Genomic DNA, 19,763 nt, shown 5'->3' with positions numbered 1-19,763 from the left:
GTATAGACTCGGGCTTGCAGTGTAGTCGGGAAGGCTACAGGAGTGAGCCGGTGTTGATGAGCATGAGCCGCGGGACGGAGAACTCATCGATGGCGTAGGTCGGGCCCTCAAAGCCCTCGCCCGAGTCCTTGACGCCGCCGTAGGGCATGGCGTCCATGCGGGTGGTGGGCACGTCGTTGATGACAACGCCACCCATGTCGAGCTTGTTAAAGGCGCGATGGGCGGCGGCGAGCGAGGGGGTGAAGATACCGGTCTGGAGTCCAAACGGCCCGGCGTTGATGGTGTCAAAGACGGCGTCAAGGTCGTCAAAGGTGTGCAGGATGACGACTGGGCCAAAAGCTTCCTCGGCGCAAAGCGGGGCGTCAAAGGCATCGGTGGTCGATGGCGGCGCGGCGATGAGCGTCGGCGAAACAACGTTGGAGCCTTGCTGTGGGCGGTCGCCACCGACGAGCGCCGAAAAGCCCGGGCGGGCGAGAGCGTCGGAAATCTTGTCAGCGAGGGCGGCGGCGGCAGCCGGTGAGATCATCGGGGCACAGACGACGCCCGGCTCGGCCGGATCGCCGCGCGGAAGGGCGGCGACGGCAGTGGTGAGCGCGTCGGTGGCAGCAGGTGCGATGGATGAGTGCAGGAACACGTTTTGGACCGAGATGCATGACTGCCCGGCCTGGCCAAAGCCGGCACGGGCAATGGCGGAGGTGGCGGCGGCGACGTCAGCGCCGGCATCGACGATGGCTGCAGCGTTGCCGCCAAGCTCAAGCACGACCTTGGTCCGGCCGGCGCCTGGCGCAGAGGCCTTGATGCCCCAGCCCACTTTGGGCGAGCCAGTGAACGAGATGCAGTCAATGCCCGGCGAGGAGGTAAAGAGCGGCGCGTCGTCGTCGTGAGCTGGGAGGATGGAGAAGGAGCCCGGAACGTCTGCAAGGCCAGCATCTGCCAGGATCTTGCCCAGCATGAGGGCGGTGGCCGGGGTCGCCGGCGACGGCTTGAGGATCACTGGGCAGCCGGCTGCAATGGCAGGCCCGATCTTGTGAACCGCGAGGTTGACGGGAAAGTTAAAGGGTGCGATGGCGGAGATGAGGCCGATAGGGAATGGCCGGCGGACGTACTCATAGCCGGCGCCCGAGGGATGGGCGCCGAGGCGGCCAGCCTCCTCCAGCGAGCGCGATGAGCCGACGGCATCGGCGCAGAGTCGAAAGGTAGCGACGGCGCGGTCGATCTCGCCGCGGGCGGCGTCAGCCGTCTTGCCGGCCTCAATCATGAGGGCCGAGGCAAAGTCATCGCGGGCGGCGGCGAGGGCGCCCGAGGCGGCGTTGAGCACGTCGCGGCGGGCGGCGAGCGGGAGTGAAGCCATGGCGGGCTTGCCCTCGGTCACGCCGGCAGTCACTGCCGAGGCGATCTGGTCGGCCGACGCGGTTGGCACCTCAGCCACGGTCTCGAGACTGTGCTTGTCGACGAGAGCGAGCGGGGGAGCGGCGCCTGCGACGGCGCGGCCGGCCAGCCACAAGCCCGAGGCGAGGGCTGAGTTGAGGGCCGATGATGTGCGGGAGAGGGCCATGGTGGGAGTTGGGTGGGAGGCTGGCGGGGGGGGAGGGAGGGGGGGGGGGCACCTGGCGTGTGGACCTGCCGCACGGCTCCAGTGGCTCGGGTTCGGGTTCAAGTCATGGATGGAGGACAGAGTGACGGGAGTGTTATCGATGGGAGGCAAGAGTGTAGTGCACTACGCCTTGGGGGTGAAATGGGCAAAGTCAAAGTCAAAGACCTCAGGGATGCCGACGTGCTTGGCCATGGCGGAGAACTCGGGCGTCCACTTGAAGGCCGGGAGGCCGGAGGAGCGAGTGGGGCCGGAGATAAAGTGCATGGAGAGCGAGTCGAGGTCCTTGAGGTGGGCGACCTTGGAGTCGTAGCAGCCGCCAGGGTTGGGCGAGGCCGAGAGATCGCCGCGTGAGCAGATGGCCCACATGGAGTTGCCGTTGGAGAGCGGGTCGTGCTTGTAGTCGTTGTAGCGCATGATGGCCTTCATGGACTCGATGTCGGTGACGTCGGTCTGGTTGCGACGGAAGATGGTGGCTCGCGGCGCAAGCTCGTAAGTGTACGTCTCCGAGCCGGTCTTCTTGACCATGGCGCCGTAGCCTGACATCTCCCAGATGGTGGTGTGGAAGGGCACGTTGTACGAGCCGTAGTAGCCGTTGGCGAGGAGCTCAGTGAGGTCCGAGCCGAGCGAGAGGCCCGGGATCTGGTCCATGACCCAAAAGGTGTTCGGCTGGAGCGGCATGCCCGGGGTGAAGAGCTTGGTGTCGAGGATCATGTACTGGTTCGAGTACGTGCCGGCGTTGAGGTAGGCGTCGAGCTCGAACCACTGCTTGCCGGTGGTGGCGAGCGCGTTGGCGATGCGGACCGACTGCCACGAGAGCATCGAGGTCGAGTTGATGAGATCAAGCAGGTCGTTGTTGAAGATGGCGTTGGTGGTCTGGACCATGACCAGGCCCGACGACATGAGGTAGAAGTCGTCGAGCGACTCGAGGAAGCCGGCATACGACGAAAAGGTCATCTCGCGACCAACGTAGCCGGTCATCGAGAGCGGGAACGAGTAGAACTTGGCGATGCGGACTGTGACTGCGTACTCGAACCAAGCAGAGTGGCCGAAGAACACATCGGTGAGGTCGGGCGTGACCTTGAACAGGCCGGAGCAGTGCGAGGCGGCGTAGAAGAACGACTCGACCTCCTCGTTGGTCATGGCTGCAAAGTCAGGCCGATCGGCAGGGCTCTTGAGCGCGTTGGCCAGGTTGAGCAGGTCGCCGGTCGCTTGCAGGAAGAGCATGACGTTGGCGTCGAGCGCGGGGTTGACTGCCGAAGCGCCGGCGGTGAGCCCGTCGAGCTGGGCCATGAGCAGGCCAGCGTAGACCCAGTATGGCTCGTCGGCATGCGCCACAGCCTGGGCCTTGGTCCACGCCGCCTGATCGGCCAGAAAGGCCGTGACGTTGGCCGGCACCGGCGCGTCCTGGTAGTAGAAGTACTTGACGTTGGCGTATTCGTCGGCGATGCGCTCGGCCGTAAGGGCGCCCTCGAGCATGCCGGCCGCGTACATCTGCACCGCATCCGGGTAAGATGCGTTCGAATACACCTTGAGCGAGCCCCACCCCTGCGAGGCAATGGTGTCGTCCCACGAGCCATACGCCGCCCCGTTGGCGTCCGCCGCGCCAGCCTTAAAGGCACAAGCCCCGCCCGCGTCACAGTAGACGGTGCCGAGTCGGGCTGTCGACGCCGACGCCGCCACCGCGAGCGCCACAGAGAGCACGATTATCCGCAAGAGATGCATACTTGTTGAGGATATGTTGATGAGAGTGCAGTGTGGAGGTGCTTGTTGCAGTCTGCTTTGGTACCGTCGTCGTCGTCGTCGTCGTGTTCCCGTGGCCCTTACTCACATATGCGAGGGGGGGATGGATGGATGGATGGTGTGACAATTTTTTTTGGAGTAAGGGAGGGAGGGGGTGTGTGTGAAAACAATTGGTCCCTCACAGAGGGTGTGAGGTATCGGTAACCTTCCAGAGGGTGGGGGTACTCTGGCGCGTGAGATTGTGGGGACTGTAATAGTTCATGCTGCGGGGGTAGCATGGGGATTCAGGACAGGGTTTCTCCGTTTTAGCCCAACAATCGGTGGCTGCATTTCTACCTGGCGCCAGATGTATTTCCCAGAAAAGAACTATGTGTCATCCCTGTTGCTTCCATCGCCCCCCCCCCTGCCCCCTCTGCCCCCGCCCGCCCCACCGCGCCTGCACTCGACACGCAGCTGTCGACCCTCATCTGTGTAGTTTCGACTCGTTTTGTTCTGTGAGGCACATGGCGGCGGCGTCCAGCTCGCTTCCCACGTCCCCGCCCATGGAGAGGTTCCCTTACGGGCGGTACCACGTCCCTGCGTATGACAGTTGCCCGTTCTCGGCCCTCCCGCCGCCGCACCGACGCAAGCTGATCATGGTGGTCCGCAAGATGGCCAACTGCTCGGACAGGCCGCCATACGCCCCGGCTGCGGAGCGCAAGGCGTCATGCTCGAAAAGATTGCACAGAGAATGATCACTGGAGGCTACGTCGCCGTCGACGGCTACATCATCCGCGATCGATGGTTTGTCGTCGAGCCGGGCGCCTACGTCCATCTGCTCGGCGAGACGTCCCGCTTCGGCGTGCCGGACGATCCGCTGCCGCAAAAGGTGAGACGATCCGAGGTGGTGGCGGCTGATGAGAGCGTTGCTGATGAGGAGCCACTGGACGCTGAAGCCGGCGTTGACGACATCGCAGCATCAGCGTCGGTGGTGCAGCGCTCGCCGCAAGACACGCTCCCGCGCGCCGCGCTCCTCCGCCTCATCCAACGACGCGCGGATGTTGAGCGCAGCTGTCGGTTGCTAGTCGCCTCCACCGAGCAGCAGGTCCGCGAGTTTGTCGTCCTCGATGCCCGGCTCGAGTACGCGTCTCTGCTGCAGATCGACGAGGTGGTCGAGGTGCAGGCAGTGGCGGGGGCGGCGGGCAATCGGCGGCTGTCGTACTCGCCGATCGGCTCTTGCTGGAGACCTCATGGCACCGCGACGACGACGGGTTCATGGTGGTGCCATCACGCGAGGCCGTCCTCCTCCATGGCGCGGATCAGTCGTACCCGATCGCGAACGAGTGGTTCGCGGGCATGCGGTATGCGTGCGATGTGGCAGTCCGCAAGCACTTTCAGTTCTCGGCCTTTGACCGCGGCGCCCTGCGCGCCTTTCTCATCCCGATTCCAGCCGAGGCGGCGGTCCGATGCATCGTCGTCGCCGACAGTGCTCGGCTCACGCCGGAGCTCCTGCTGAGCGACAAGCACCTACCGTACTTTTTCGCCCATTGCTACCTGCTTCCGCCTGCCGGTGAGTGGCCGGTAACCAAGGCACGCGTTGTGCTCCCAACGCGTACGGCGGCACTGTATGAGGCGACGACGGGCGAAATGGTGTCGCCGGCCGAGGCGATGGGCACGAGCGTGCATCCCGCGTGGTCACCGGCGGCCGCGAGCCGTGGCCACGACGATCTCTCTGGCTTCCATGACGCATCCGCCGAGTCAGACCGCGCGGGGCCGTCGAGCGAGGCCGCACCGCCCGCACGCGCTACACCTCGGATTGTCAAGACCAAAGCTCGCTCAAAGACCTCGCTCGCAGAACGCCGCGGCGAGCGTCCCGCCATCAGTGTCGCCATACCGGAGACGCCAAGTCCGGCCGAGATGGTGGCGTCGAGCTTTGGCACACCACGCACGCCCGCAGGCCTCGTTCTCTATCCTCATCAGCGGCGGACGGTAAGATGGATGATGCAGCGCGAGGCCGAGGTTGTTGACCTCTCGCTCCCCCTTGTCCGCACCTACCAGGGGCTCTTCGTTGACGAGTACGGCCTCCAGCAGGAGCCGATGGAGCTTGCAACGACGGCTGTAGCGATACCACCGGGAGGCCTCGTGGCGCACCCTGTCGGCTCGGGCAAGACAGTGATGACGGCAGCGCTGATTGGGCGCAGCCGCGGGCGGGCGGCAGGCGCGACGCTTGTCCTCGTTCCGGACCACATTGTGGCGCAGTGGATCGCGGAGCTTGCGCGGTTTGTGCCGGATCTCATTGTCACCGCGCTCGACCCGAGCAATCCGACGTCGATGAATTTTAAGCGCGCCGATGTTGACGTCTGCATCGCACCTCACTCTGGCCTTGTGTCAGCCTCGAATGCGATGCGGTCGCGGCTGGCGAACGAGTCGTGGTTCCGCATCGTCATCGACGAAGCGCACGAGGTTGACAGCAGCGCGGTTGGCATTTTCATTTCGTCGCTCACGGTGCAGATCCGGTGGCTCCTCACTGCCACGCCGCAGCCGCTGCAGGCGCTGATGACAATGGTGCTTGGTGGAGCAGGCGAGTCACACGAGCGAATTCGTGCGCCGTTTCTGAGGACGTGCACCGTCCGCGACGCCGCCGCCGACTGCCTCCCGGTCCCGCCGCTCGAATACCACATGATGCCGGTAGTTCTCTCATGGCAGGAGACCAGTGTGCTCCACGCACAGGCGCTCGCCGGCAACCTACAGGCGACGGTGCGGCTGGCGTCGTACTTTGCGGAGCTCGACTCTGTGACCGGGGCTGTGAGCGGGTCCGCGGCGGTTGGCAACGTCAGCACGCCTGGCTCTGAGATCGCTGTCTTTGGCTCGCTCGACGAGTGGGTGGCGCGCTCGCGGACTGCAATTGCCGACGAGATTGCTCGGCTTGAGGCAAAGCTCGAGAGTCTCGAGCGGGAGATAGCTGAGGCCATGGCTGCGGTCCGCGCCGAGCGAGAGGCTGCGGTGGCGACCGCCGAAGCGGCACTCGCGCTCAAGAGCCAGGCCGAGATCGAAGCTGACATCGCGCGGGCACTTGCAGCGCTTCCGCACGGACCTGAGATTGTCGCGCATGTGGTTGGCTCTGAGAGATGCGGGCGTGTGTGCCTTCCGCGGGCGTGGGAGGCGAGTGGCGAGGCGGCCAAGGCTGTGCTGAGCGAGTTCAAGGCATGCTTGGCAGATGCGTTTCTGCAGCGAGTCACCTCGATCGCCGACGGGGACGGGCGCGAGCTTGAGTCGTGCCAGGCGGTAGCGGCGGCCGGGAAGGTCTACGTCTGCCTTGTGGACGATCCGCGGACGGACTGGACGCTGCGGGCAGAGCGGCGGCGAGCGCGGATGCTGGCGCAAGCGGGCGTGACACCGCGCGGCGCAGTGGTGGACACTGCGAGTGAGGGTGCCGGGAGCGAGGTTGCGGGCGTGGACGCCGAGCTGGTTGCGGAGCGCGACCAAGCCGAGGCAGGCATTGCGAGCAAATCGCAGCTGCTGCGGTTCATGGACTCTGTGAGCCAGCTCCTCGCGTCGGAGGAGACCGAGTGCAGCGTGTGCTTTGAGACGATGTACGGGTCGACGGTGACGATGCTGCCGTGCCTCCACCCGTTCTGCGCCACGTGCGTGATGGCGGTGTACGGCGACAAAGACACTGCCGAATGCCCGATGTGCCGGGCGCCAACGCCGCGGCGGACGCTCTGCACGTTTGAGTGTGTGCGGGGATCGTCCGAGGACGCCGCGGCGGAGGAGGCGGCAGCAGCGGCGCCGGCTCCGTTCCGCGGCTCCAAGGTTGCCGCTTTGACGGGTGCAGTGCAGAGCATTCTCGCGTCTGGGGGCGACGACAAGATTGTGGTGTTTGGCCAGTGGGCGTCGCTGCTGGAGCAGATTGCGTGTGCGTTGGACGAGGCCGGCGTTTTGGCGCACACGCTCGAGGGGACGATGGCGAAGCGCGGACGTGTGCTGGAGCAGTTCCGGGAGGGTGGCGAGGACTCGAGCCGTGTGCTGCTGCTCTCGCTAGAGTCGCATGCGTCCGGGATTAACCTGGACATGGCAAACCACGTGTTCATTGTCCACCCGTACGTGCCGGGGTGGGCGCAGTCTGGGTCTGTGGTGCCGCTGGGCGAGGCGCAGGCGTTCGAGCGGCAGGCTGTGGGCCGTGTGCACCGGTTTCCGCAGAGCAAGGTGACGCACGTGTACCGGCTGTACGCACGCGGAAGTGTGGAGGAGGAGATGTATCACGCGTGGGGCTGGGCGTGAGCTACGCTACGAGAGGTGGACCGGCGCGGCCCCGCTAGCCATGGCGTGGCAGTAGATGACCTGGGCGTGGAGCTTGAAAAAGTCGCCGGAAAAGTTGAAGAATTGGTGCATGCAGCCGTCGGTGGTGTAGACCTGGATGGCGTTCGGATCTGCGGTGGCCGGCGCGGGGCGAGGACCGGGACGGGCGAGCCGGCCATCTTGGAGGCGCGAGCAGCGACGATGGACGAGACGGTGGTGTAGGGGATGAGGACGGGAGAGCCCGCAACCTCAAAGCCAAAGTAGTTGAGGAAGAGGTGGAAGACAACCGAGACGGCATCAGTACCGTTGATGAGCTTGCACTTGGACTCGCCGAGGACGGGCTCAGACTGGTGGAGCTTAAAGGCGGTGTGGACCGGAGTCGGGGCGGCAAGGACCGGGAGCGTCCGCTGGCCGTTGTTGAGGGTGCGGTCCCAGATAAGGTGGAGCCAAGTGGCGATGGGCTCCATCTTTGTCGGGTCGAGGACGACGGTGTGGATGAGGCCGTCGTTGCAGTAGACCTGGAGCACGTTAGCGCGCGAGCCATGCGGGGTGTCGATGATGACCGGCTCTTCCTTCTTGTTCTTGTAGTTGGGGCAAGTACGTGCGATGATGTGGGTGATGGTGAGCATGTCGATCTTGACCTTGACCTCCTTGGAGTGGGTGATGGTGTAGACGCAGAGGAGCGAGGGCGTGATGTACATCTGGCCCGAGAGCGGACTGGCACCATTGAGGAGCACGCACTGGGCGTCGGCGAGCATGGGCTGGTCCGGCGCGAGCTCAAAAGCGGCGCGGAACTTTTTGGCGTCGTAGGTGACGCCCATGGCGACGCCCATCTGGGCCTTGGCCAGCGTTGCCGACTGCTTCATGTCGTTGAAGGTCGAGGTGATCGACTTCATGAACCCACGCTTCTTCTTCTTCTCCGGCGGCGGGGCGGCCGGCGCGGCTGGTGCCGACGGACTGACATCGGTCATCTTGTACGTGGCGGCGGTGGCGCCGGCGGCGCCGGCGGCGGCAGCGGCGGCACCAACGGCCGACGAAGCCGGCGGCGGGGCCGACGACGCGTCTGGAGCAGCAGGAGCGGTAACAGAGGCGGGCGGGCCGGTCGACGGTGAGGCGAGGAAGGTGATGGCGGACTCGCAGGCAAGGGCATCGGCCGAGACCAGCAGCATGATGAGGGCGTGGAGGTCCGAGACCGACCGGCCGGCGAGCTTGCGGGCGACCTGGTCCACCGCCGACTGCGACGGCGGCGCCCGACTGGACGACGGGGTCGACGGCGGCGCGTGGGCCGGCTTGGGCGCAGCCGAGGTGGGCGGGATGTACGGTGGCGGTGCGCCGTCGAATGACGGGGGCGGGGCGGACGACATGGGTGACGGACGAGTGGTGGTGGCGCGGGGGGGGAGGGAGGAAGGTGATCGGAACGGAGTGGCGGTGGTTGGCGGCGGCGGGCGGGCCATCGCGGTGATCGCTCATCGACGCCCATGCCTTGTGGTCCTTGATGGCGTAGTTTCTTCTACGAGCGCTATGTGTGGAGCGTATGTAAGTGAATGTGGGGGTTCGCCTGGTGTTCGCGTTACGGGAGGGGCGGTTCGGAGGGGGGGGGGAAGGAGGGGCGGATGGCCCGGCGACAATTTGATTTGCGATCGGTCCATTTTGGGAAGGGAGTTGGGACGGCAAAGCAGCAAAACGTGTCCCATGGTCCGTTTACTTTTGATCACGGCTGGCAGAGTCATGCGGGGGTAGCAGCGGCATCCGAACGGCTGCGATGCCGGTAGAGTTGGAGAAGTGTCCGGGGTGAGAGCAGAGAGAGTATGCCATCACTCCAATTGTGTGTGGGTGTGATCTGTGTTGAATATGGCCGGCACTCCTGCTTTTGCTGAGAAGAGCTCTTGCTGGCGATGTGCTGGCTTGCGGATGGAGGACCAGCCAGCGCTAGGGTGCCAGCACTAGCATGCGGTGGCTCGATCAAACACGTGAGTTACGCTGCGATGCGACGGATGGTGTGTCTCCACCCCACTCGAGCAGTCGGGCGCATGGGCTGCGCCGTGACATGGTAGAATCGTCAGTCGAGACTTGCCGGGTCATGAGGCACTGCGCGTGGGCAGGCAGACGGCCAGGGCGGTAGGACTCGACTTAAGAGTATGTCAGGAGTGGAGGAGCTCATTGCGCTGCAGAGCGCAGGGTGCGGGCGAACGACGGGGACGGCAGTGGTGGCTGCGGCGGAGGCGCACGTGAAGGAGGCCATGGCGGCACATGACGCGTCGCACGACTACGCGCACATCGCTCGGGTCCGCGAGGTGGCGCTGCGGCTGGCGGAGATGGAGGGCATCGAGGACGGCGACGAGCTGGAGGTCATCGAGCTGGCGGCGCTGCTCCACGATCTTCACGACTACAAGTACTCGGGCTCGCTGACGGCCGGAGCCGAGGCCGCGGCCGAGTTCCTGGCCGGAGCCGGGATGGAGGCCGAGCGGGCTGCGGCGGTGGTAGACATCATCAACTCTGTCGGGTTCAAGAACGAGGTCGGCGGGCGTGTCGAGGTCAAGTCGGTGGCCCACGGAGTGGTGCAGGATGCGGATCGGCTGGACGCCATCGGGGCGCTCGGCATCGCCCGCACCTTTTCCTACGGCGGCCGCAAAGGCCGCCCGTTCTACTCGATGGCTGCGGTTGACGCCGACGCCGACGCCGCGCTTCCAGCCAGTGGCCTCACCACTGAGGAGTATGTCCAGCGCGATGCGGCGACGCTGGCCCACTTTTACGAGAAGCTGCTGCGGCTGAAAGAGATGATGAAGACGGGGCCGGGCGCGAGCTTGCTGCCGGCCGGCACGCCTTTATGGAGGCCTTTCTCACCCAGTTCTACGCCGAGGCGCGCGGCGATGCGTGAGCGACGGGCGGGATAGCGAGGTAGTTGCGAAAATGCGGCTGGTTCACTTGTTCGGCTGCGGGGTGATGCGGAGGTAGGGGTAGACGGCGTTGTAGCCCTTGGGAAAGAGCGAGTCGGCCTCGTCGTTAGAGACCGAAGGCACGATAACCACATCGTCGCCATCCTTCCAGTCGACGGGCGTGCCAACCTTGTGGTACTCGGTCAGCTGCAGCGAGTCCAGGACTCGGAGGATCTCGTCGAACGAGCGCCCGGTGGCGGCCGGGTAGGTGAGGGTGAGGCGGAGCGACTTGTCGGGCCCGATGACAAAGACCGAGCGGACGGTGTGGGTCGAGTCTGCCGCGGGATGGATCATGTCATACAGCTCGGCGACCTTGCGGTCGGCATCGGCGAGGATCGGGTACGTCACCGAGGTCGACGAGAACTCCTCCACGTCCTTAACCCACTTGTGATGGGCCTCGACCGGATCCACCGAGAGCGCGATCACCTTTGTGTTCCGCTTCTCAAACTCGGGCAGCAGCTGCGCCACCCGCCCGAGCTCCGTGGTGCAGATCGGCGTGTCGTCTGGCGGCCGAGTGACGAGCGCGCGGCGATGGGTGATGATGGCGTCAGAGCGGGGTGAGTGAGCGTGCGCTGTCACATGTGGTTATGTGTGGGCTGAGTGTGGGCATGTGTGGGTGTGTGGCCCCTCCCCCCCCCCCCCCCCCCCTCCCCCTCCTCTCCCTTCCCTCACGATGGTCATGGTCATGGCCCACCGTCGTATGCACGTACCGGCTGGGTGTGAGAAGAGGATGCCCCACGAGTCGCCCAGGTACTCGTACAGGTCCACCACACCGTGGGTTGACTCCTGGCTAAAGTTGGGCACCTGGTCGCCCAGACGGAGGGCGGCAGCAGCAGCGGCGGAGGAGAACGGCGCAGCAGCAGCAGCAGCAGCAGCAGCAGCAGCAGCAGCAGTGGTGGTGGTAGTAGCACCACTTGCATTGATGCTGGCACTCATCATGCTCGTCAGCGCAGGCATGGTAGTCCCCACCATCCGGGTGGCAAGGCGGAACATGATGTGGTTGTTCGGTGGAAGGAGAGGGGGAGGAGGATGAGAAAAAAAACAAAGTCAGGTGGCGTACTGGCGTGGCATGGACTGGCAAGAGCCGAGGGGCATCATGTCGCATCCATGGCGGCATCGCTGCAGTCTGCCAGGTCTACTGCAGTCTTCCAGGTGCGATGCTGAAAGCCAGTTGTCCGGTTGGCAGGCGATTGCAGCGAGCGGAGGGGGGGGGGGGGGGGGGTAGAAGGACTCAAACACGACGTGCAGTGGGGCAAGAGTGACAGGAGCAAGGCGGGCCCTGGCTGATGCGTGGTCATAAGGCAGACGATGGGTCGGGAGCTGACTGCTTGCCGAGGACGACGGTCGAGGTGACGGCAGCCTTGGTTGTTGCAAAGTGTCGCTGCTGGGCGGCGATAGCAGCCATCCAGGCGTCGCGAGCGTCAGTGCGGAACAGGTGCTTTCCACCTGACGGCGAGATGAGGCGGAAGCCGCGCTTGGTGGCCTTGATGCTGGCGTCGGCCACCATCAGATAGTGCTGCGGCGTTTTGTTCTTGGGCGAGTCGTAGACCTCAAGCACACACTGCGAGAGGACGAACCAGAGCGGAACAAAGCCGGCCTTTGGGCGCGCCGATGACTTGAGCTCCATCGCGCCCATCATCCTCTGAGCATCAGCGGGGCGCGGCTGCCCCTGCGGCGTGCAACTCTTGTCGTCTCGCGCCTTGCGCCTCAGCGGGCGCAGCGGCTGCTTCCGCGGCTGCTTCCGCGGCTGCTTCTGCGGTGCAGCGGGATCCGACTTGATCGCTACTGGGGAGGAGGATTCCTGGGTCAGCTGAGGAGCAGCGGCCGGAGAAGGAGACGGCGATGGGGCAGGAGGCGGGGCAGGAGGCGGGGTGGGAGATGGCTCTGCGTCCGGGTCAGGCCAGGCATCGGGCAGATCGGCCGAGGTGGTGTCCGAGGCAGCTAGGTCCGAGACGGCGAGGGCAAAGGCGGAGCGCATAGTGAGCGGCAGCAGGGCGCGGATGCGTGAGTAGTTGAGGGCGAGCAGGGCGACTCCGTCGATGTGCTGGTGGGCAAGGAGGGCGGGCAGCGAGGGGGTGGACGGGAAAGCCATGTGTGCCCACCGCGCCACCTCGTCGACGCTCCACTCGGCAGGCCTCCTCCCTGTCGCCATCCTCTGTCCGGTTGGGTGTGTTGATGTTGCGCGGGAGGAGTGTCCTACTGTCGTCCCAGCACGCCCACCCACCGGCCGCCCATGTCCCGCCCGGCACCAGCCGCCCATCGCCCGCCCATCGCCCATTGCCCGCCCGGCACCAGCCGCCCATCGCCCGCCCATCGCCCATTGCCCGCCCGGCACCAGCCACCCATCGCCCATTGCCCGCCCGGCACCAGCCACCCATCGCCCATTGCCCGCCCGCCACCAGCCGCCCATCGCCCGCCGCCCATCGCCCATTGCCCGCCCATTGTCCGCCCGGCACCAGCCGCCCATCGCCCGCCCATCGCCCATTGCCCGCCCGCCACCAGCCACCCATCGCCCATGTCCCGCCCGGCACCAGCCGCCCATCACCCGCCCATCGCCCATTGCCCGCCCATTGCCCGCCCGGCACCAGCCACCCATCGCCCATTGCCCGCCCAGCACCAGCCACCCATCGCCCATTGCCCGCCCGGCACCAGCCGCCCATCGCCCGCCGCCCATCGCCCATTGCCCGCCCGCCACCAGCCGCTCGCCACCGGCCGCTCGCCACGGGCCGATCCAGGCGGCAGCCGAGCCGGCCACCCAGCTGTGAGGCCGGCCAGCGTACCGCGGGGCCATCGCACGGTACCTCACCCCACCCCACCCCACCCCCGAGAGTGAAGACAAGGACCTGGAGGTATGCGTGTGCGTGTGCGTGTACAGGTCGGCGGGCGGCGCGAGGTGGTGGACAAGGTGCGGCTGGACGTGGAGGACTCGGTGGCCGACAACAAGGTCGGCATGCTGGGCAAGCGCCTCGGCCTGCCGCTCGACTCGGACTGGGCGGCCCTGGTGCTGTACAGGCTCAATGCGGCGGGTACACACGTCGACCGCATCGTGCCGGATGACGACAACCTGGCCGCCTGGCCCGAAGCTGCCGCTGCTGCTCCCGCTGCCGCTGCTGATTCCGATGCCGATGCCGATGCTGATGCCGATGCTGATGCCGCACGACGCCAGGCGGGCACTGTATGGCTGCTGGTCTCGGACACGGTGGGGCTGGAAGCTGGACATCGGGTGGCGTATCCGCTCGAGGACGCTGGCGGAAAAGCGGCGCACCGGCGCCGGAGCAGTCACTGCAGGCGACGTCGGCGTTCAATGCGGTGGCCGACGACGACGATGCCGAGTTTCTCTCGGCCCTCGGGGCACCAGTCGAAGCGGAAGACGGCCTGGTGTACGACAATGTGGCGAAGGAGTGGTCGTCGCCGGCAACAGGTACCGCGGTGGCTGCGCCCAAGGACGCACCGGCCGACGAGCTCAAGGCCGCGCTTGCCGAGGCGCCGACCGACGACTTTGATGCTCTCTCTGAGACCGAGGGCTCGCTCTCGGGCTCGCCAGCGGCGGGCAGCGACTCGGCCTCGTCGGTGGCGTTTTCCCACTCGATATCGGTCGCCAGTGTGAGTTCCAGCGACAGCAATGACAGTGCCAGCTCGAGCACCAGCACCAGCACCAGCACCAGCTCGGTGCCTGCCCCCAGTGATCCGTCGTCAGCTTCGGACGCAGGGTCTGCCACTGCGGCGTCTGCAGAGGTGCAAGACAGCGGCTCTGGAGCAGTTGCGGTCGAAGCCGCCTCGACCGCATCGTCTGCGGCCGGGCCGGGCTTGGGCCCATTGCCGTCTGCTCAGCCCTCGCCTGCGTCGTCTGCGCAGCCATCACCCACCTCCTCCGCCCAACCATCACCCACGCCCTCCGCCCAACCATCTTTCACCTCCTCCGCCCAACCATCACCCACATCCTCCGCCCAACCATCACCCACGCCCTCCGCCCAACCATCACCCACCTCCTCCGCCCAACCATCACCCACCTCCTCCGCCCAACCATCACCCACCTCCTCCGCCCAACCATCACCCACCTCCTCCGCCCAACCATCACCCACCTCCTCCGCCCAACCATCACCCACGCCCTCCGCCCAACCATCACCCACATCCTCCGCCCAACCATCACCCACGCCCTCCGCCCAACCATCACCCACCTCCTCCGCCCAACCATCACCCACGCCCTCCGCCCAACCATCACCCACCTCCTCCGCCCAACCATCACCCACGCCCTCCGCTCAACCATCACCCACGCCCTCCGCCCAACCATCACCCACGCCCTCCGCCCACTCCTCACCCAGATCCTCGCCACGACCTAGTCTCGACGACGACTTTGAATCCGAGTCGACATCATCAGCATCGGGCACCTCTGACTGCAGCGAGGATGTCATGTCTGCCGACGCCGACGAGCCGTCGTCGGCCGACGAAACCCCGGCGGCTTCATCTCTCGAAGCTATTGCTTTGGAGCTGGAGCACGAGCGGGCGGCGCGCCGCAAGCTAGAGGCAGAAGTCGAGCGCCTGCGGCAGGTCGAGCTCCAGGTCAAGTCGCTCGAGTCCGAGCTCTCGCGCTCGCGCAATGCCGAGTCGGCGTCGGTGGCATCATCGCGGGCCCGGGCCCGGGCTCACGCCCGCTCGCGGACGCTAGAGAAGAACCCTTTGCCGCCACCAGCCAAGTCGCGGCCTAAGACCGCCGAGCCCATTGCGCAGCGACGCGCCCGCCGCGCGCCGGCCAAGTCGCGGGCGCAGTCGCCGCAGACCCGCAAGCCACGGGCAGCAGCGACCGCGCGCACTCCGCCGCGTCCGGCATCGGCGGCCGCCTCGTCGCGGCGCTCGCGCTGCATTCCACCGCCGATCTCGCCGCAGGCCGACGCTGCGTACCAGCAGTGGCTCTCTCGCAAGCGAGCGGCAGCGCGGCGGAAACGCGAAGCCGCAGCCGCCGACGCGGCTGCTGCCGCCGCCGCCCGCGACGAGCGAGAAAAAGAAGCTCAAGGCCATTCTCACCCGACGCGGCGCCTTTGTCCCACCATGGATGCTCCGCGACATCATGGACGAGCTCCGGGACCTGGGCATCGGTGTCAACGTCGACACTCTCTACGAGCCGCACCGTTGGTGGCGGCTTGCCTGAGCTGGGCCGGCTCCGCCTGTTTGGGGCCGCTGCGAAGAAATTCCCCAAACGGGCGCAAACGGGTGCGCACTGGCGGCGGCAAGAAAACCCGCACGTCTCCGCTCACCACACTCGCAGAGTGCACAGCCCGCATACTGTCATTGAACTCTTCACCTCGCCTATTCCCACACATCAGGACCTAGCTATGCCTGCCGAAACCACATCGTTTCTTCCGCTGCCCACACCCGCCACGCCGGGCGACGACGCCAAGCTCCGCGCCATCTTCGACTCGTTTTCCGGCGGCAGTGCGCGGCTCTCGCGCGATGGCATGCTCGAGGTCATCTGCGCCACCCAGGACGTGAGCCGCACTGTCGCGGCGTCCCAGGTTGACCTCTCGTTGCAGGCCATGGGCGAGTACGCCGTGCTAGGCGACTACATCAACGCTGCAGGCGTCACCTTTGAGGGCTTCAAGCTCGCCTACACTCAGTTTGCCGAGACCTCGGTCGACGAGGACTACTTCCTGCTCGAGGCCTTTGGTCTTCTCTCGGCTGCTGCCACCGCCGGCGGCAACGATTCGTCTGACGAGTAAACGTTTGGCGCTGCTGTCTTTACTGCGGCCTGACCCCGTCAGCCGGGAGCCATCCGCGCGGGCGCAGCATCATCAGTCAAAGTGCGCCGAGCGCGCTCGTGACGGCCCGCCCGACGTCATCGAGTGTATAGCCTCGTTGATGGCGTCCAGAATGGTGGTGATCCACGACTTGGACGCCGCAGCGAGACCGGCTGCACCGGCTGCGACGCCAGACCCACGTCCAGCGCCATGGTCGATGCCGCCCATCGCCGCCGACGCGCCGGGCATCGGCAGCGCCGTGTCGTTGGCCGACGATGAGATGAAGAACAGGAACGGCACGAGCCAGATGCACAGTCCAAAGTACGAGATGACAAACGAGAACGGGTACCACGTCGATGAAAAGTAGCGGAACCACATCCAGTGGTCGAGCCCGAGTCCCACCACCGACGCCACCGTCTTGGCTGACACCAGCGGGATAAACGGAAACGTGGCCAGGTTTGATGCATACACCGCATGCGCTGCCAGACCCCACATCGTCGGCAGCAGCGGCAGTCCATCAACAAGCCACACACGCCCGCACTCCCACCACGCCCACAATGATCCACCTGATGATCATCTTGGTCAGCATCGTGTACTCTTCCACCAGCTCCGCCAGGTAGTACAGCCCGCATGCTGTCCCACCATGTCATCCACGTCCATCGTCCGCCATATCGAGGAACAGTGCGATCGAGCCAGTCCGTAGTCCCCCGATTCCCGGTGCCCCAGTCCCCGGTCCCCAGCAGTACGGCCAACATGCCCATTCCCCCCCATTCCCCCCATCCCCCCGCACCGCCACCGCCACCGCCATCATCGCCACCCAATCCCATCGCCATTCCCGCCCATCATCCACTCGTCAGTTCCCCATCCCTACCGCTTCCGCCGCCCCCTCCTCCCCCTCCACGCCCCTTGCCCGTCCCCTCTCCCCCCCCCCCCCCCCCCCCCCCACACACACAAACCCCCACGTACCCACACAGAGTGTCAGCAGTACAAAGAACACCCCCGTGCCCAGCAGCGAGACCAGATACAGCCCCCATGCGTCGGCCCCGTCGTACATGCTCTCTGACGTCAGTCGAGTCTTCCCTCTTCCCACCCGTCCTTTACTCGCTCACCCATGGCCAGCTATGCCTCGGACAAGACTGCAGTACGCGAGCGCTTCTCTGCTTTCCCCGCTTGCGGCATGAGCTGGCATGCTGCTCTCGTTCGGCTGACCCGCAAGGTCGGCCACAATCGCAATCGCTTCGTTTGGATCGGAGAAGAGCGCCACGGTTGGATGGTCTGCGGCGTACGCTGTGTTCGATGCCGAAGCCCGCAGCGCAAGCGGGATGCCTAGCGCGGCGGCCTCGAGCACCGCGTTGGCCAGGCCTTCCGAGTGCGAGGTGTTGAGCAGAACCCGCGCATTCGCAAGGAGCGCCATCGCCGCGCCGTGGGAAACGCAGTCGTGGAGCACAATGCCCGGCCCGGTCGCCAGCACCCCTGGCGACGACGCGGCTTGGCACCCCCCGCAGCCATCGCCGCGTCCAGCACACCGCGATCCAGCACCGGGCCGACCACAACCAGCTCCAGCCCGCCCGTCAGCCCGCTCTTCCACGCCTGCCGCCACGCGCTCAGCAGAAACCCGGGATCCTTGACGCTGCGGAAAGAGGCGAGGAGCAGCGCGTACGACTGCGGCGCCAGCGCCGCCAGCGCCGGAGCGCTAGCCTCTAGCGCCTCGACATCCACCTCCGGTACACCCACTTCGGGCGGAATGACCATTAGCCCGGGCATCGGCAGGCCGAGCGCCTCGCCGGCCGCCACCACCGACTCGCTAAAGGCAACGCATGCATGCGCGCCCTCCAGCGCCGCCCGCATCACCGGCCCACGGACCGGATGCTTGGCAAAGACCTCAGCCTCGTTCACGTCCGTTCCGCCAAAGATCACCGCGTATGGACAGCCGAGTGAGGAGAGGACCTCCGCCGATCGAAAGGCATGGATGCCCAGCGCCACGTCGGGCGCAGGCACGTCCGCCGGCCACTCCCCGCCGTCCTCGCTCGCCACGTCGACCAGCACCACCTCGCCCACACCTGCCAGCGCCGCCGCAACACGCAGCGCAGTCGTTCGGTTACCGGTCCCCTTTCGCATGCTCCCCACAAGGCCCACACGCATCACACCACAAACTCGCCGCCCGTCCAATCCCGAGTCGAGTGCTGCCCCGCCGTCTCGCTGCGCGCCCACCGCCCCCGCCCGCCCGCTCCTCCTCCTTCCTCCGCCCGCTGCTCGTTTACTGACCCAATCCGACCTCCCGCAGCCGTGCCACAGCAGAACCGAGCCCCGCCCGTGCCCTGTCGGCAATCGCAGGAAGCTCGCTCTCGCTCGCGGTTGTCATGTCCCATGGCGAGAGCTGATCAAAGACGGCGAAGAGCGCCTCGCGGACCGCAAAGTTCGGCATGTTGCCGTAGTGGACCACGCTCTCACCAAGTGCCTCAAAGTGCGGTGCAAGACGGTCGAGGAGCTCGCGCCGCGCCTGCTTGCTCACGTCTTCCAGATCGTCAAAGCCGTCCAGGAGATCGACCTCGATCGGCGCCGAGCAGCCCCACTCCCAATCGAGCACCGCCTGCAGCTCGCCGGTCTTGCAGTCAACCATCACGTTGCGGAAGGCGAGATCGCCATGTGAGAGCACCATCCGCGATCCTTTGTCGAGATCCACTCTCGCAAGCACTTCCCTGGCCACGCGATACGCTTCGTCCGCCGCCTCGTGCATCGCCGCCATCCCCTGGCTCTTCTTCGAGCGTTCGTACATGTACTCCAGTCGCGCCTCGTAGTACTGCTGTACCCGCGCCGGCGTGCCCATCCACTCGTTATCGAATGCTGGTGTAATGTTGGCCTCACCCACCACATCGCTTGTCATATCCACCGCGCCAGCTCGCGGAAAGACCACGGCCTGCAGCGCCGCGATCACTGCGACCATCTGCGCTAGCGCGCGTTCTTGCGCCGCATTGCTCATCGCGCCCCACACATCCACCATGCACTCGCCGTCCACCGCGTCCATCAGCAGTGACCGAACCTCGCACTGCGCAACCGCCTTGCCCTCCACATCATGTCCGCGCACTACCGGCAGCCGGACGCTAGGAAGCAGCATCGGGAGTGCCTGCAGCAACTTGAGCTCCTGCACGTGCTTCCGCTCCGGCCAAGACATCGCCGACACTCGCAATGCAAACCGTGTGTCGCTACCCTCGACCAGAAACACACAGTTGTTCCATCCTGTCGGCACGCGCCGCACCTTCATCACGTCCTTGTCCCACGGAGCGGCCTCGGGCGCCAGTGCGGCGCAGATCTCCTTGACATCGCCTCCCGTCACTACGAGTCCCACCAGGTGCGGCGAGCCCGATGGATGACTACCCTCCAGTGAGTTGCCTTGGTCACTTGCACTACAGCTCATTCCTATTCTTTGGCGTGCTTTGCTGTATCTCTACCTTGCCAGGAAGCCGTTCTGCTTCTGTGCTGCCT

The 19,763-nt window shown here is 65.9% G+C and overlaps 12 protein-coding genes across 12 annotated transcripts; 4 read left to right on the top strand and 8 right to left on the bottom strand.

Annotated features, from left to right (window-relative positions):
• Positions 1–34: 34 nt before the first annotated feature.
• AMSG_04192 (aldehyde Dehydrogenase) lies at positions 35–1,555 on the bottom strand (the record flags this gene model as incomplete). The annotated part of the gene is made up of 1 exon (XM_013903521.1): positions 35–1,555. The coding sequence occupies one exon, from the start codon at positions 1,553–1,555 to the stop codon at positions 35–37; it is 1,521 nt and encodes a 506-aa protein (XP_013758975.1).
• A 162-nt stretch (positions 1,556–1,717) lies between these two features.
• On the bottom strand, positions 1,718–3,339 carry AMSG_04191 (uncharacterized protein; the record flags this gene model as incomplete). Its single annotated transcript, XM_013903520.1, has 1 exon — positions 1,718–3,339. The coding sequence occupies exon 1, from the start codon at positions 3,314–3,316 to the stop codon at positions 1,718–1,720; it is 1,599 nt and encodes a 532-aa protein (XP_013758974.1). The 5' UTR covers positions 3,317–3,339.
• A 725-nt stretch (positions 3,340–4,064) lies between these two features.
• On the top strand, positions 4,065–7,763 carry AMSG_04190 (chromatin remodeling complex subunit; the record flags this gene model as incomplete). Its single annotated transcript, XM_013903519.1, has 2 exons — positions 4,065–4,499; positions 4,559–7,763. 2 exons carry the CDS (start codon positions 4,065–4,067, stop codon positions 7,592–7,594), a joined length of 3,471 nt encoding a protein of 1,156 aa, XP_013758973.1. The 3' UTR covers positions 7,595–7,763.
• AMSG_04189 (uncharacterized protein) lies at positions 7,601–8,976 on the bottom strand (the record flags this gene model as incomplete). Its single annotated transcript, XM_013903518.1, has 2 exons — positions 7,601–7,726; positions 7,771–8,976. 2 exons carry the CDS (start codon positions 8,974–8,976, stop codon positions 7,601–7,603), a joined length of 1,332 nt encoding a protein of 443 aa, XP_013758972.1.
• A 774-nt stretch (positions 8,977–9,750) lies between these two features.
• Positions 9,751–10,490, top strand: AMSG_04188 (metal dependent phosphohydrolase; the record flags this gene model as incomplete). The annotated part of the gene is made up of 2 exons (XM_013903517.1): positions 9,751–10,325; positions 10,388–10,490. 2 exons carry the CDS (start codon positions 9,751–9,753, stop codon positions 10,488–10,490), a joined length of 678 nt encoding a protein of 225 aa, XP_013758971.1.
• Positions 10,491–10,514: 24 nt separating this feature from the next.
• On the bottom strand, positions 10,515–11,708 carry AMSG_04187 (AhpC/TSA family protein). The gene is made up of 2 exons (XM_013903516.1): positions 11,259–11,708; positions 10,515–11,051 (listed from the first exon to the last, which is right to left on the bottom strand). The coding sequence occupies exons 1-2, from the start codon at positions 11,539–11,541 to the stop codon at positions 10,534–10,536; spliced, it is 801 nt and encodes a 266-aa protein (XP_013758970.1). The 5' UTR covers positions 11,542–11,708; the 3' UTR covers positions 10,515–10,533.
• Positions 11,709–11,842: 134 nt separating this feature from the next.
• Positions 11,843–12,640, bottom strand: AMSG_04186 (uncharacterized protein; the record flags this gene model as incomplete). The annotated part of the gene is made up of 1 exon (XM_013903515.1): positions 11,843–12,640. The coding sequence occupies one exon, from the start codon at positions 12,638–12,640 to the stop codon at positions 11,843–11,845; it is 798 nt and encodes a 265-aa protein (XP_013758969.1).
• Positions 12,641–14,958: 2,318 nt separating this feature from the next.
• AMSG_04185 (uncharacterized protein) lies at positions 14,959–15,694 on the top strand (the record flags this gene model as incomplete). The annotated part of the gene is made up of 2 exons (XM_013903514.1): positions 14,959–15,443; positions 15,469–15,694. 2 exons carry the CDS (start codon positions 14,959–14,961, stop codon positions 15,692–15,694), a joined length of 711 nt encoding a protein of 236 aa, XP_013758968.1.
• Positions 15,695–15,746: 52 nt separating this feature from the next.
• AMSG_04184 (uncharacterized protein) lies at positions 15,747–16,278 on the top strand. The gene has a single exon (XM_013903513.1). The coding sequence runs from the start codon at positions 15,879–15,881 to the stop codon at positions 16,260–16,262; it is 384 nt and encodes a 127-aa protein (XP_013758967.1). The 5' UTR covers positions 15,747–15,878; the 3' UTR covers positions 16,263–16,278.
• Positions 16,279–16,334: 56 nt separating this feature from the next.
• On the bottom strand, positions 16,335–16,775 carry AMSG_04183 (uncharacterized protein; the record flags this gene model as incomplete). Its single annotated transcript, XM_013903512.1, has 1 exon — positions 16,335–16,775. One exon carries the CDS (start codon positions 16,773–16,775, stop codon positions 16,335–16,337), a length of 441 nt encoding a protein of 146 aa, XP_013758966.1.
• A 585-nt stretch (positions 16,776–17,360) lies between these two features.
• Positions 17,361–18,398, bottom strand: AMSG_04182 (glycosyltransferase 1 domain-containing protein 1; the record flags this gene model as incomplete). Its single annotated transcript, XM_013903511.1, has 2 exons — positions 17,361–17,768; positions 17,807–18,398. The coding sequence occupies 2 exons, from the start codon at positions 18,396–18,398 to the stop codon at positions 17,386–17,388; spliced, it is 975 nt and encodes a 324-aa protein (XP_013758965.1). The 3' UTR covers positions 17,361–17,385.
• A 124-nt stretch (positions 18,399–18,522) lies between these two features.
• On the bottom strand, positions 18,523–19,695 carry AMSG_04181 (uncharacterized protein; the record flags this gene model as incomplete). Its single annotated transcript, XM_013903510.1, has 1 exon — positions 18,523–19,695. The coding sequence occupies one exon, from the start codon at positions 19,693–19,695 to the stop codon at positions 18,538–18,540; it is 1,158 nt and encodes a 385-aa protein (XP_013758964.1). The 3' UTR covers positions 18,523–18,537.
• Positions 19,696–19,763: the final 68 nt, after the last annotated feature.

Source organism: Thecamonas trahens (assembly GCF_000142905.1).
Source record: "Thecamonas trahens ATCC 50062 unplaced genomic scaffold supercont1.17, whole genome shotgun sequence".
NCBI lineage: Eukaryota > Apusomonadida > Apusomonadidae > Thecamonas > Thecamonas trahens.
Note: the sequence above shows the minus strand (reverse complement) of the source record. Positions and strands in the feature narration are given on the sequence as shown.

Coding starts and splice junctions, on each gene's coding strand:
- AMSG_04187 (XM_013903516.1), bottom strand. CDS start 11,541: ATGTTCCGCCTTGCCACCCGGATGGTGGGGACTACCATGCCTGCGCTG. Junction 11,052..11,258: donor CCTCTTCTCACACCCAGCCG/GTACGTGCATAC, acceptor CTCGGCCGCCAG/ACGACACGCCGATCTGCACC.
- AMSG_04184 (XM_013903513.1), top strand. CDS start 15,879: ATGCCTGCCGAAACCACATCGTTTCTTCCGCTGCCCACACCCGCCACG.